This window comes from Pituophis catenifer, unplaced genomic scaffold (genome assembly GCF_029215685.1).
Source record: "Pituophis catenifer annectens isolate HBS135680 unplaced genomic scaffold, rPitCat1.0.hap2 SCAF_2, whole genome shotgun sequence".
Lineage (NCBI taxonomy): Eukaryota > Metazoa > Chordata > Lepidosauria > Squamata > Colubridae > Pituophis > Pituophis catenifer.
In genome coordinates this window covers 72,276,181-72,290,576 of record NW_027256882.1, presented here as the reverse complement: position 1 = coordinate 72,290,576, position 14,396 = coordinate 72,276,181, and the positions used below count along the sequence as shown (strand labels likewise).

The window sequence follows — 14,396 nt, the reverse complement described above, 5'->3', positions numbered from 1 at the left end:
GCAGACATCTGGAGTTAAATTACAATACATTAGTCTGCTGAGCTATCCAGGCTCCACGGGATGTTCTGATCCCGTTCCTTCAATATCCTAATGGAAGAAATATTGTGCAGCATTGAAAAGCTTTTGCAGAACTCTTTGATGCAAATGCAACAGAGGTAGAGGAGAAATAAACTCTCTCTGCTACATCCACTGCCACAAAATAGGATTGCAAGCAGGCCTTGAGAACTCAAATTCATGTTAAAATCAAATTGTACCCAGATTTTCTGCAACAGTACTCCAGTCTACTATTAGTCTGCTTCCTCCCTTTCAACAGTCTGGTGGCTCCAAGATGTCATCTGATGTCTGTTGAAGAGAAGAGGGCATTTAGGAACCATCTGGGTGAGCTTCATGGGTCACAAATTGGCTAGATTTATTAGTACTGATGACAAACTAGGCTGGAAATTTGTGAAGTTACATTCAGAAAAGCATCTAGATCCATCAACCCACTTGGGTTAGATTATCTTAATTACTCCTGTATCCCAGCAGAGGTTTATAGCAAAATGCTATCAGTGTCAAATACTATCAGTGTCGGCTGAAGAGGTTGTAGAAAAAATGCTTTTAAAAGCCTCTAATGATCCCAGCTGAGCCGCGTGATCATCAGAGGCTTTTTTATTTTTATTTTTAAAAGCATTTTTTTGGCCAAAGAGGTAGAAAAAATGCTTTTTTAAAATAAAATAAAAAAGCTTCTGATGATTGCACGGCTCAGCTGGGCAATGGGAGTGGGGGGGCAGGGATTTTTGCTACCGGTTCTCCGAACCACCCGCCTCCATCGCTACCGGATCAGGCGATCCGGTCCGAACCAGGAGCATTTCACCCCTGCATCACTTGACCATGCCGTTTAGCAACAACAGTTCCAGCAATCCTGGTTGTAGTCGTTAAGTGAGAACTGCATGGATTCTTAAGCAGGAAACTTGCATGACCGTGACTTCCGACTTCCTGCTGGCTTTCCCCATTGACTTCGCTTGTGGGAAACAGGCAGGGAATGTCAGAAATCGCAATCATGTGACCCCCAGCTTGCCGCAGTGCTGGGAGCCTGGGTTCCAATTATGTGACCATGAGGGAAGTGCTGCAACACTTGGAACACTGAGGACCAGTTGTAAGTTCACCTCATTTAGAGCACTCTTAGTAAGCTTAGCAGACTGAGATTTTAAATGCATCCCAATATGTTGTCTGAGAAACAGACAAGAACTTATATCATTATAGGGTTAGGGTCAGTATTGTGTTGATTCAGTGCTGCTGAGACAAAGGAAATCAAGTGTTAAGATGTTGGTGTAGTGCCAAAGGGAAACATCTAGCCCAGGGGTGTCAAACTCATGTTGTCACGGCGTCATCACATGACATATCACAACTTCTTTCCCCTTCGCTAAACCGGGCGTGGGCGTGGCCAGTGTGTGACGCACACGGGCCGCAGGTTTGACAGCCCTGATCTAGCCCATCCCTCCAAATAAGAGAGAAAGCCTTGCAGTCCATATTCCCAACCCTCTTTGCTTCCAGAAAAAAGTGCAAGACTTGAGAAGTGGAGTCATTAGAGGAAGCCCTGCACACCACTCGATGCTTTTCTTGTCACGAGCCTCTGCGGGGAATGATGCCATCGTAAATGGTCCTTTCCTACCCTGAGATGCTTTTCCTAGTCTTAAGTAAAAAAAAAAATAGCTCTGGATGTATTAAAATAAAGGAAGCCTGCATGGCTTGAGCTTTTGTCTTTATCCTTTCACAAGGATAATTTGTTGCATGGATCACTCCCAATGCCTCTAATGTGCACATGGCTTGCTGCCTCTGCAAAGGGGCTGAGAGCGATAGAGAGTGTATGTGTTTGACAGGTCAGTGCAACAGGAGTCTGGTGCTTTGCTGAACATAGCAATTAAATATGTAGCTTTTTCTGTCTTAAAGGAGGGAGGGAGGCAGCACACATTCCGAGGTTCCGCTAGGCTCATACAGGAGGCTGATTATTAACGCTGTCCTCTAGAGGCATCTTTTAAGAAATGAAAAGAGCACTATTAGGACACGTTTGCTGTTGCCTAGAAAAGAAATGTTTTTGACAGTTTACCATTGCTCTCGCTGATGACATGGATTGTTTCTAAAATGCTTTCTTCTAGATTTCTGCACAGCCATGCCGTGCCACTCCTCTTATTCCTCCACCACCAGAGAAACGCAAGAATGTTAAGACAACTGCGCCCATTAAAAGTAAGAAATTGTCCTGCAAGTTGGTGCTATTGAGGATGAAAGAATGCTAAATATCAGCTTTACTGGCTTGGCAGTAAGTGGTTCCTTGTGCTCATGAGCAAGGGTCTCCAACCTTAGCGGATTCCTTTACTGGCTGAGGAATTCTGGGAGTTGAAGTCCACAAGTCTTAAAGTTGCCAAGGTTGGAGACAGCTGCTCTTGAGTACGAAAAAGAAAATACTAGTGAATTGACAGGAAATGGAACTTCACCAGAGATTGGCCTTCTGTGGTCTTGCAGAGGTTACTGAACTCCAGCAGAAAAGTTCACAATTCATAAAATTTGTTCATTTCAAAAATAGCACATGCAGAGTGGAGTTTTTTGGAATTACAATTTTTAAAATTAAATTAATTGCAGTCTAATCAGTAATATGTATTTAGGCATATATATATATTTTCTTGAATTTAGTCCAGTTGGTTTCCAAATAAACTCAGGCTGTCAGGCTGAAGCTTCCATTTTATTTTGCACATTTGCTCATCAGATGAAACATCTGATGGTGAAACTTTTCTTCTGGAAATAGAAATTCCTCTTTACATGCACAACCTGATAATGCACTCCTGAAATTTGTTTTCATGATCTAAAACTGGTCACAGCATATCTAGGAGCAAGTTTCTGAGAGGAAATGTCATTAAAAAACACATTTTTCTATTTCCTCTTTAAAGATAAATGATAGAAGAAACTGCTGCTGTTCCAACTTTCAATTAATGTGGCCTTCTGGCACACAGGAGAAAGCAAATAGAAAAAAAGCCCACAGCATCAAACTACCACAGTTGAGGAACTTGATACAGATGCTTGTATGGTTTCATCTGAGGTGGAACATCCATATTCTTGTATGAAATTAAAAGTACAAGATTAGGAAACACACAATAGCTTGCAAATTTGGCCAAACCATTGCAGGCAGGTCATGGTTCAACTGGACTGAAACTCAGAACTTTTTGATTATTCTGGATTTCCGTCAAGGAGAGTCCAGAACAATCTTGCAGGGACAGTGAGACATAGGTGACAGATCTTAATACACTCTCTCCCAGCTCCTATGCAGTCACATGCCCACCATCTTTCTTCCTCTTGCCTCTCCTTTGTCACACCTGAATTCTTGCAACCACTCATTTAGTGACTGTTCAAAGTTGCAGCTTCACTGAAAAAAGCGACTTATGATCGTTTTTCACACTTATGACCGCTGTTATGTGATCAAAATTCGAACACTTAGTAACTGACTCATATTTATAACAGTTGAGGTATCCAGGGGTCATGTGATCACTTTTTGTCACCTTCTGACAAGAAAGTCAATGGGGAAGCCAGATTTACTTAACAATCATGTTACTAACTTAACTGCTGTGATTCACTTAACAACTATGGCAAGAAAAGTCATAAAACGGGGCAAAATTAACTTAACAACTGTCTTGCTAAGCAACCGACCAATTGTGGTCATAAGTCGAGGACTACTTGTATACCCAAATCCCCCTACCCACCCAGTTTTCCCTGGGCATTCTTTCTGCTAATCTTCCCTTATGTTCCACTCTTACTATCTCCGACCATAGGACATCTCTGCCAAATATACATGGTTTGGTCCATGTCTGGAAAAACCACATCTACCGTATTTTTTGGAGTATAAGACGCACCTTCTCCCCCCCATCCCGAAGAGCATGGAAATATTGGTGCATCTTATACACCGAATACAGCCATTTTTGGCTGTAGCCCCTCCCCACTCGTTCCATTTTTGTGAAAAACAGGCTCGTTTTTTGCCCATTTATTTGCAAAAATGGGGGCGTTTTTGCCCTCCCCCAGCCCCCAGGAGCACTCTGCAGGCCTCCCAAACCCTCTACATGCCTCGTTTTTCACAAAAATGGGCAAAAAATGGCCCATTTTTCACCCGTTTTTGCAAAAAACGGGGCACACAGAGAGTCTGGGAGGCCTGCAGAGTGCTCCTGGGGGTTGGGGGAGGGCAAAAACGCTCCCGTTTTTGCAAAAAACAGTGAACAGAGGCTTTGGGAGGCCTGCAGAGTGCTCCTGAGGGCCAGGGAGAGCAAAAACTTTTTTTTTCTTACTTATCTCTTCGAAATCTTAGTGTGTCTTATACACCAGTGCATCTTATAGTCCGAAAAATACAGTATTTTGTTCTGAGTAGAGAGCATTCAAAATTGCCTATGTTTAACTACTGTATTTTGGGGCTGAACAAAGTAGGAAAAGAAGGTTCCATGATACTATTTATTTCTTTAGTCCTTCCATGCAGAAACCCAGATTACAGGTAGAGATTTCCAGCTCTCTCTTTAAAATAGATGGGAAAATGAAACATCCTTTTACCAATAGGTAAAATGCTTCCAGCCATCTCTTTCCCTGTAAGATCTTTCTTTCCTCATAATCTATATCCAGCTAATTTTTGGACTAGTGGTGAGGGGGTTTATTTTGGACTATTAAGATCCTGGGGTAATTTGAACAAATAAAGATGATGCTAGGGGCTGATATTTTGATTTGCAGAAGCCAATTTCCCATTTAATTTTTCCTTCTTATTAAAAATAAAAATTATGTGGACAGGGAGCCCAGGAAAAAGACAAGGAAAATCTCCAGGGATTGCTATTCATTTGTGCCCTAAAGGCCTCACTGCATATGTTAAAATGCTTCCCTTTGGTCCATGAACTGGCAGAAAAGGATGCTGGTATATAAGTTATGCTGCCCTGATTACCAAGTCCTGTTCTCTCTCAATGACACAGTTGGCAAAATAGTAGATTGTCACGTGAAACCCATTTTTGACAGAAGCAATGGAACACTTGGAATACACTCATTGGTGGGAGAATCCTTCTCTGTTTTCAGCTTAAATTGATCTGTGAAGCTCAGGAATAATACATGCTCAGAGTTCTATTCCTTTTTTTAAAAAAACACATTGAGTGCTTTTTCAAAAGCTTGCTAAATCCATGTATATTAGATAACTGTAAGATCTGGCATGTGCTTCAGAACAGACTAGTAAATTTGTTTTTGAACAGATTCTTCTGCAGAAGCCAGATGTTAGGTCTCTCCTATAGCCCGGCTACAAAGGCCATAGAATAGAATATAGTGCCTACATCTGACAAGCAGGGGATATTCCTGCATCTGCCAAAAGTAGACAATAGAAACTGAGGAGTTCTTGTCCACATCATCCACCTTATCGACAAGCTATCCTGCATCACATTCACAATAAAAACTGAATTGGGGGAAGATAGAGAAAACTAATGTTGGATCAGTTTAATATAAGCAGCCTTTGGTTTAGGATGAGATTCAATCTTCAGGATATGTCATATAAACAGTTATTGTACAGGGGCACATTTATGTTGCAGGCAGGAGGACATGAGAATGAATCCAGGGTTAGAATCAGTATTGTTGACATTTGAATGCAGAGGGGTTTTTTTCCCCTGCAGATAAACAAACTATCTTTTTTGCTGCCTCAAATAATCTCCCTTGTCATAACTATGAAAGACTGGCTGAGACGAACTGAGTATTTGGTGGGATGGGAAGATAAGGAATAAAACACAAGAAACACACACAGAATCTTATATAAGGCAGTTCAGCATTTAGATTGTTTTCACAAATAAGCATTGCTTACTTAGAGTTTGGCAAGTATGGCAATTTATTATTACAAAATTAAATAAGAAAACTATATTCTTCAGGTTGGCTGAGAGAATTAGATTGTACAAGTTTAATTCATTAAACTAAATAAATTTGATTTATTAGGCACACTGTCCATGCACTGCAAAAGTCCTCACTGGTTATTTCCATTCCTTAACAATGCTGGCCATGTAAATGTAAACATTTAGAGCTCAAGGAAAGAAAAGAATGGATTCGGTGTTGTATTGGCAGTTGTGGCTCAGTAATAATGGAGAAGAATCTGGGAAGCCTAGAAAATATCATTCCCTCCTATTTAATGGTGAGGAGAAATGGCCTTAGGAGACTGACTCGTCTTCCCAGCCAAGGGAAGGTCACACTTGCAAGATTCTGATAATGTAATTTTATGATACAGTAGAGTTAGCTTGTCCGGCTGTGTTTCCTGTCTGGTCTACCTCATCTGGACAACCAGATTTCAACGAAGCTCTTCCCAGATGTATTCTGTGGTTAGTCTTTGCAGCAATCATTGCTGTAGCCAAAGTTCACTTTTCTGCAGAACTTGTTGAAAATGCATTGGTTGGCTAACTGGACTATGTAATTAAAACAATGCAGCAAGTCAACATGAGTTTATATTTCAGTTATATTCACAAGACATCTCATCTGTACTTGATCCCCTAATGCTGAAGAATTTGGAGTTACTATTTCTCTCTCCTGGGAATAAATGGGCCATCAACATCTGAGCCATAGTTGTCAGGGAATACATGGATTTCAAGTCTTAAGGCCATGTGAGTGAGGAAGAGGAGCCAATTGTTTTCAGCCAGATGTGAACCTCTGCTTTTAGGCAAGCTGCATACTATTTTCTTCTGTGCTCCATAAAAGCAGTTGCATAAAAAATCAAGGTTTTTTTTTTTTTTTTTTAGCAATAGGCTTCTTTTTTCTCTTTTGGTGTCAAATAAATGATGCATTATTCAAAAATAACATCTGTATGCATAGAATAAAAAGTATTGCCTAAAAAACTCCATTCCTGCATGGATACTTTTCTATAAAAACACGAAAACACCTTTCGGTAGAACAGACTTCTCCCTTGCTACAAAAAGATTGGCGATCAGGAATACTCAAGAGACAGTTAATGCAATTTTGCTTTGAGATAAATGAACCAAGAAAAATAGTTTAACTACTCTGAAAGCTTCTGCAATAAGATTCTTACTGAACTCTTCTCTTGCAGTTTTTTTTTTTTTTACCACTCTCGTTTCCTTTGTTTTTGTTGCTAAGATATGTCAATTTTTTCCTTTCAGATGCAGTTGGACTCACTTCTGGGTCAGTTTCTAGTGCTTCTACTGAAAGCACAACTTCACTGGATACCTTGTACACAGGTTCAACAGAGTCAGGTCTCCCTACTGCTACACCCAGCCCAAACAACACTCCTCCCCCTGTTCCTAGCAGAGGTGCCCTCACCATGGCATCCTCCAGTTTAGAGATTAGTCCTGTAGTGCAAAGAAAGCATGGGAGTGCCAGCAGATCCCCCCAGACCAAACGGGCTGCTCCACAACCTCCTGCCCAAATGGAGGTTTCAGATGCAGGTGGTGAAAAGATCTTAGAAGCAAAGAAGACCGCACCAGCCACATCTACAGGGATAGAAAACTTTGATTCTCTTTGCCTGGAAGATGAGAAGGCAGCCAATACAAAGGAGGTGGAGCAAGAATCATCTGGCCTAGTAACCACCGTGCCAACAACGATAGGAGCTGAGTTGATTGAGTTGATCCGCAGGAACACAAATCTCAGCTATGAGCTCTCCAGAGTTGCCATAGGAGTAGTAATTGGGCATATCCAGACTTCTGTTCCAGCCCTTAATAGCATCATGGAGCAGATTCTCATCTCACTGGTGGAAAGCAAGGTAGGGGACATGCTTCTTTTTGCCTCCATAGAATATATGTTAAAGCAATGTTCCCCAACCTTTCCAGGGGGATAGAGGAGATGGTTCCAAGTGAGCAGCGGGTGAGTGTGTGCACATGCACACACATACATACCACTCACACAAATGGAGCTGTGCATGTGCGTGTGCTCGCCTGCCGCTTCCACGGCCCAATTACAATTTTGAATTGTAAGCCAAGTCAGTACTAAAATGGGTGGCTATAGAAAATGAATGAATGAATGAATGAATGAATGAATGAATGAATGAATGAATGAATGTATAAATGTATAAATAAATAAAGCAGTACCATTTTGGATGGTTTAGGAATTGCTCTGCAACTTGGAAAGAGAAACAAATGTGTTGCTTAGGAAAAAAACTGGAATATATGATATCGTTGACCTAGAAAATATGGCTCCTGATATGTTGTTTTCTGCTTTTTTTGTATGCTCGCTATTATCCTAAAGAAAGAAAAGAGACATTTTTCCTAGCATAAGGAATATTTGGGTGACCTTAATATGTAATTCCACTTCATAGTCTGGAGAAAGTTTCTGTTTTATTTTGCTTTCCTCAGCTGATATGAAATGAGCTGAAAAAGATTGTCACTTAATGGTTTGGGGTGCTCTGGTTTTTGTTTTGCAGGAAGAGGAAAAGGAAGTGATAATAGAATAAACTCTTCAGTGCTTAAGGGGATTGTGGAGGCTGTTAATTCAGTGTAAGACATTATATAGTGCCTATAATCTCTGTGAAGCTTTATATGTCAAGTCTGTATCAAAAATGGAGACACTCCTTTCTTTAGCCAACACTCTGCCTCCGATCTGATCAACTCAATAATAACGGCAGGGCCTTCATGCCTTTAGTTGTTATGGTTTTCATTTGGGAGAAAAATGTTGCTCTATTTTACATTTAATTCAGGCTCAATCCTGGATTATGTACATGGTTTGTAATAGTGGCGAATATGGTATATGGTGCTGTTCCTAGGTTACCTATAGAAGCACAGTAGTTACCATACTATGAGATATCTCTCAGAATTGCATCATTGATCAGGGCTTAGCAGTGTTGTATGATCACAAAGGCTACAGTGGTGCCAGTTGTCATGAAGATCCTCCGATTTTTAAATAGCAAATTTGAATGAAGCAAATTTCTGAGATTGGCCAGAGGATTTTTTAATATATTTTTTTTACAAATTCATGCAACGTGTGGATAGTCATCCTGGAATACTTTTTCCTTACAGGTAAGTTAAATCTGCCCCTGGGCAGAATGGAAGCCAAAATGTATCTAATCTCTTTTTTTTCCAAGTGAAATAAGAGATCATCATTGATTAAAGCTTTTCTCTGCCTTAAACTAAATCTCTCACCTTATGTTGGAGAATCATATTATATTCTTTAATTACTTGTATCCCTTTATTCTGTCCTCCTACTTTAAATTAAAAGTCAAAGCACTGCTTTACGAAATCAATTTTAAAATCCATTACTACAGACTTAATTCCCAGTGTGCTCTTTTGAAGGATGAATTGCTTGAGATTTGCCTGGTAAGGTTCTGTGCATGCATTAGAAAGATAAAAGGGGACAAAATACATTCCAATCTCTAATGCTGTGTGTAGCCTGCTAGAGTACCCTAACATACATTCTGTAGTGAAATTATTACTTCTCCTTCTCTAATTTACATACATCGCCTTAAATGCAGCAGGGATGGAAATGAACTAGCCAAGATAGTTCGGGATCATTCTTAATGTACGGCAAGAATATAGGAACAAAATTCCAGCACACCAGCTTTCCCCAGTGTTTTGGGCTTCTATTTATCTCCTTCATTGATTTTTACTGTAACATTTTAGTTCAAGTGGCCGATGTAAGGAGAATAGTACTCCATATTATGACCAGGAGCTAAAGCCCTAATAAACGTGGAATAAATTCTTGGGATCGTAAAGCCATGGAACAGGTTTCATTGTGTGCATGTTAACATAAACATGTTAACATTTCATATTAACATAGAAATGTGGCAGATAGGTAAGCAGGCATCTCCCATTAACCAATAGCTAAACATGCCAGGCGTGCATCCATCCCTCATTTAATCAATACACTTTTAATTAATCCCTTTTACAGCTGCATGCAATGCTTAGCATTTGGTGTATACTGTATCTAATATATATATATATGGAAGTAGGATGGAAATATATCTACAGAAACTAGTATTTATTGAATGTTTGAATGGAGTTTGAAATGTTTACCTCTCCAATTTCATGTTAATCCTTTTGCCTCCTCTTTCCTATTTTCTAAGTTTGGTCATTGTTCCTCTGTATAATTCCAACAGTCCCTTTGCTTGCAATGTCTGTTGCCTTCTTCATCTCAGAAAAATTGGTTTCTATCCAGACTGACATGGAAGGCAGAGCCAAGATTTGTCTTAAACCCAGTAGACTTTGCTTTCCTTTAAAATTTGGAATTCACTTGCTATGATCTCAGTTGGGGAATAAATTATGCAGAAGTTGCATCAAAACTTTCTTTTGAGAAAGTCTTTAATGTTCTATTTCTATGCAATATTTAGATTTATGAGTTCTGTGTGGAGCTGAATGGAAAGTCATAATAATACAGTGTAAGCAGACCTTCCTTATTATAGCTCATGCACTATTCTGTGCATATGAAATATTCCTGCTAGAATGCTTTTGAGCATCACTGCTTGCATGGAAGGAAAACAAACAGACCTGGAACTGAACAAGTAACATGTTAAGAAGTACCTGTTACAGGTTGCCACTCTAAATAAGGATGGTTGTCAGGGCTGCCACATTTGAAACAGAAGCAATAAACATTTGGGTTTAGTAATCATTAATACCCAATTGAACTTCTCTTACCTGCAGATACTTTGTCATTCAAGGAAAGGAAAAAAACTGCATGTATTTGTAAGTCATTGATATAGGATTGCAATAAACCAAGAGTGATTATTGCCCAATAAACCTGGGGAAAAGTTTGATTGCTATCCCCAAAGATGGTAGAAATGCTTGAAAATCAAGAAAGCATAGTAAGGTAGCAAAATAGTGGCAGGCAAGGAGGGTCTCATTCTTTTCAAATTCTGCTGTTTTCTGCAAGCATTTGCGGCATTGTTCTGTATAGCATGTCTGATACTCAGTAATAGTTATAATTCCAGAGTAGAAGAGAAAAACATCCTGTAATTACTCCATCCTGTTTGCATAAAATTTTCAAAGAAATGACCTTAGAGAGAAGCTCAGTAAATTGAATTCAGTGTCTGTCTTGGCACTGTTAAACTGTGCTACAGGCTTGAGGTTGGAATGAGATGAAGACACTTTTTCTTACTTTAATCATACACATTGGTGATGTGGGTGTCAGCAGAGAGGGAGAAAGAAGGAAATCATATGCTGCCCATTCTTAATTCCTCTGGTTGGAAGTGACTCCAGTTGTTGTACATACCTTCCTAAAGAGTTGTAAAAGGATGCTTGTGTTTAAAATGGTCCTTTGCCTTCTGGAGTAATGAGGAAGAAGATCGAGAAAACCATGTAGAAAAACTTCTGCAGGAATACAGCCAACTTGGCACAATGGAAGAAGCATTCCATCTGTTAGTACTGAAAATGAAAAGAGAGAATGTTCCCTAAATAATCATGTTTTCAGGGCGGGGGAAATAAGATGGATTGTTTCCAGCATATTGTGTTCCCTTCCAAATGAAAAATGTCATAGCCAAAATTGCTGAAGACAGATCTTGGTTTTACCTGTTATTATGTTTGTCACACAGTCAGCCAGATGTTCACACTGGATTTGGCATTTTTGTCCACCTATTGAGTCCTTCCCAAGCACATGGGACAGGCAGATGTGAATGTTTGATGGCGTTAGAGGTATCATCACAGAATGTAAACTGTTTCCAGTAAAGCTACCTTTTGTAATTGATTGATGGTGAATTTGTCAATGCCAGTGGTGTTCAAGTTGTTTTGGGATTGCACCCAAGGCAATCTACCTATTGCTTTCTTTTGCCACGGTTGTTCTATTTCTGTTTGCACGTTGTTGTATTTTGTTATCTTCTCCAGTCCTCTATCCAGACTTTTTTTTGGTCATTCTTATAGACAGTTGTTAAGTCTTGTGTGGCAGGTGTGTGTTTGTTTGAAGTCTAAAGTCCCAGAGCAATTTAGCTTTTCCTTTTCTATTACTTTATCTATTGTATGGTCCCATCAGTTCTTGCTTGCATGCAAATGGTGATTCTTGCAGATCTTCCAATGCACCATTGTTGCTACTTTGTCCTGCAGTTGTTTGTAGGTAAGTCTGTGCAATCTTGGTGTAGGCAGCAGTTGCCATCTGTTGCTGACTTCTCAATTCTGGCTTTGTATGCATTTGTTCTTATGGCTTGGTCTTGTGCAGCCAGAATTAGCCCTGCTGTCTCTTTCTTCAACTTTCCTGCTATTAGCCATTACTTAGTCTTGTTATCATTTGCTTCTCCTGCTATTTTTTTTTTTAATATATTAGCCATATAATGCTTTGTCTTCCCATGCTTTCTTTCTGTTCTTCATTTGGTCTTTGTTGTAGGCCAGTGTGGTCTCTCCAATACTCAGGAGGCTTTCCTAGTATACTAGTTTCAGTACATCTTCTTCACTATCCTTCAGATATTTTTCCAATACCCTTTTTTCTTCTTCAACCATCTGATATACTTGCAACATTCCACATGCACCCATTTTCCTGGGTAAGTAGAGTCTGTCAACCTTGCTATGTGGATGAAGGGCATGATTCATTGTCATTATTTTTCTGGTCTTCCTATCCATGGCCTTCAGTTCAGCTTGAATCCAGCCTACTATTCCAGCTGTGTATTGAATGACTGGAATTGCCCAGGTGTTGATTCTGAGTTCTGACTCCATATCTACTTACTCCTGTTTCTTCTAGGCACGTGATTATCCAATCATATGGGAGACAGTAAAATGCCTTCCTGTAATCAATCTATGCTACATTCAAGTTGTTGTTGTTGTTGTTACTGTTGTTGTTATTAGTATTTACTTCATTCATTAAACATGAAACTCAGTCAACTGAATATTCAAAAATGCATCACAAATACCATTGATTGGTGCTAATGGTTGATACAAGTTGCTGCCAGTGTCCTAGGTATCAGCCAAGTACCTTCTTCTTTTTTCAAGCCTTTACGGACCCTCTGTGATGACATCGTGTCCCCCCCAGGGGTCCACAGACCACAGATTGAGAACCACTGCTCTAAGGCATAATATGCCAGCAGTTAGACAGAAAAGAAAGCATGCCAATAGAATGATATTGTTTAAGACTGTTTCTGGGCGAGTTTGTTTTAGAAAACTGGTGGATGAGGGATAACAAGAAAATAGATTTGAATGAGAATGGTCATCCCAAAACTAACAAATTAATTAATTAATTAATTAATTAATTATAAATGCAGTTATTACATTCAAATTCATCTTTAATTCCCTCTAAATAATCATCATCAGAACTGTATGCTAACTAATTTTGATGCTGAATGTTTGATGACCACTTAAGGTTCATACATATTAATAAAAGATTTAAGGTTGATTTTAAAAGCCCAACATGTTTCTTTTAAAATATCCTAGTTTTCCTACTTTTTAACTATTGCTGCTGGCAGACAGTTTTCAAATATCCTTTCTTAGATTCCTAAAATTACTTGCAGGGATGTGTAAGATTGTACTTTCTGCCATACTCCTGGAGAATATTGGTTTTTATAATCTCTTGGGCTTCAATATAGAAACGAAGCATTTTCAGTGCATCTTTAAACCATATTTTATGTTTTTCCTGTTCTGACATATGCATTCTGTTCCCCAAGAATTCCAGCAATGTAGAAGTGGCACAGAAAGATACTATAATTTTTTCCCCCTAGAAATTTCATCAAAGGAAGCTAACCAGGGATGAAATACAGCAGGTTCTAACAGGTTCTGGAGAACCGGTAGCGGAAATTTTGAGTAGTTCGCAGAACCGGCAAATACCGCCTCTGGCTGGCCCCAGAATGGGGTGGGAATTGAGATTTTGCAATATCCTTCCCCAGGAGAGGAGGAAATGGAGATTTTGCAGTATCCTTCCCCTGGTGTGGGGTGGGAATGGAGATTTTGCAATATCCTTCCCCTGCCACGCCCACCAAGCCACGCCCACAGAACCAGTAGGGAAAAAATTTGGATTTCACCCCTGAAGCTAACTGATAGTTAGAATTTAAAACATTCCAATTACATAATCTACTATGTGAGTCCACAACTGACTCTTTCATTTTTATGATTAGGGTTTAAAAGTGGTAGATATTTGCTTAATTTAAAGTGGGAGGAATATCTGCAAACACAACACAAGGTTCTTATATTAAATACCACAGGATGTCTTGAAAAGCTAAAAAGTATGTGAAGAATGATGGTCGTGGCCCATTTGGGGGAGGTCCAGGGGCTGAAACTCGCAAGTATTGTTTCTCTGTGGTCAGGCAGACTCTGCAATTGCCCCCTGTGGGAATGATTTTGGGGTCCAGTTTTAGTCTCCTTACAGAAGGAGATGAAAATGGAGCTTTTCTGGAGGACATTTGGGATCTGATGCTAAATGCTACCTGGGATATCAGGTTTTGTGTTTGATTGGAAATTTCTGTACTTTTGATTGTTGCTATTTTATCACATGATATAGATCACTGGGAATCTGCTTATATTGTAGCAGGATAGCAG

The 14,396-nt window shown here is 39.6% G+C and overlaps 1 protein-coding gene across 1 annotated transcript in view; it reads left to right on the top strand.

The window, feature by feature from the left end:
* The window catches only part of NCKIPSD (NCK interacting protein with SH3 domain), a 121,075-nt gene that overhangs the window by 73,556 nt on the left and 33,123 nt on the right, over positions 1-14,396 (top strand). The window contains exons 4-5 of the mRNA XM_070933623.1: positions 2,136-2,223; positions 7,128-7,726. Coding sequence (XP_070789724.1) covers positions 2,136-2,223; positions 7,128-7,726 — 687 coding nt within the window. The remainder of the gene's footprint in view (positions 1-2,135; positions 2,224-7,127; positions 7,727-14,396) is intronic.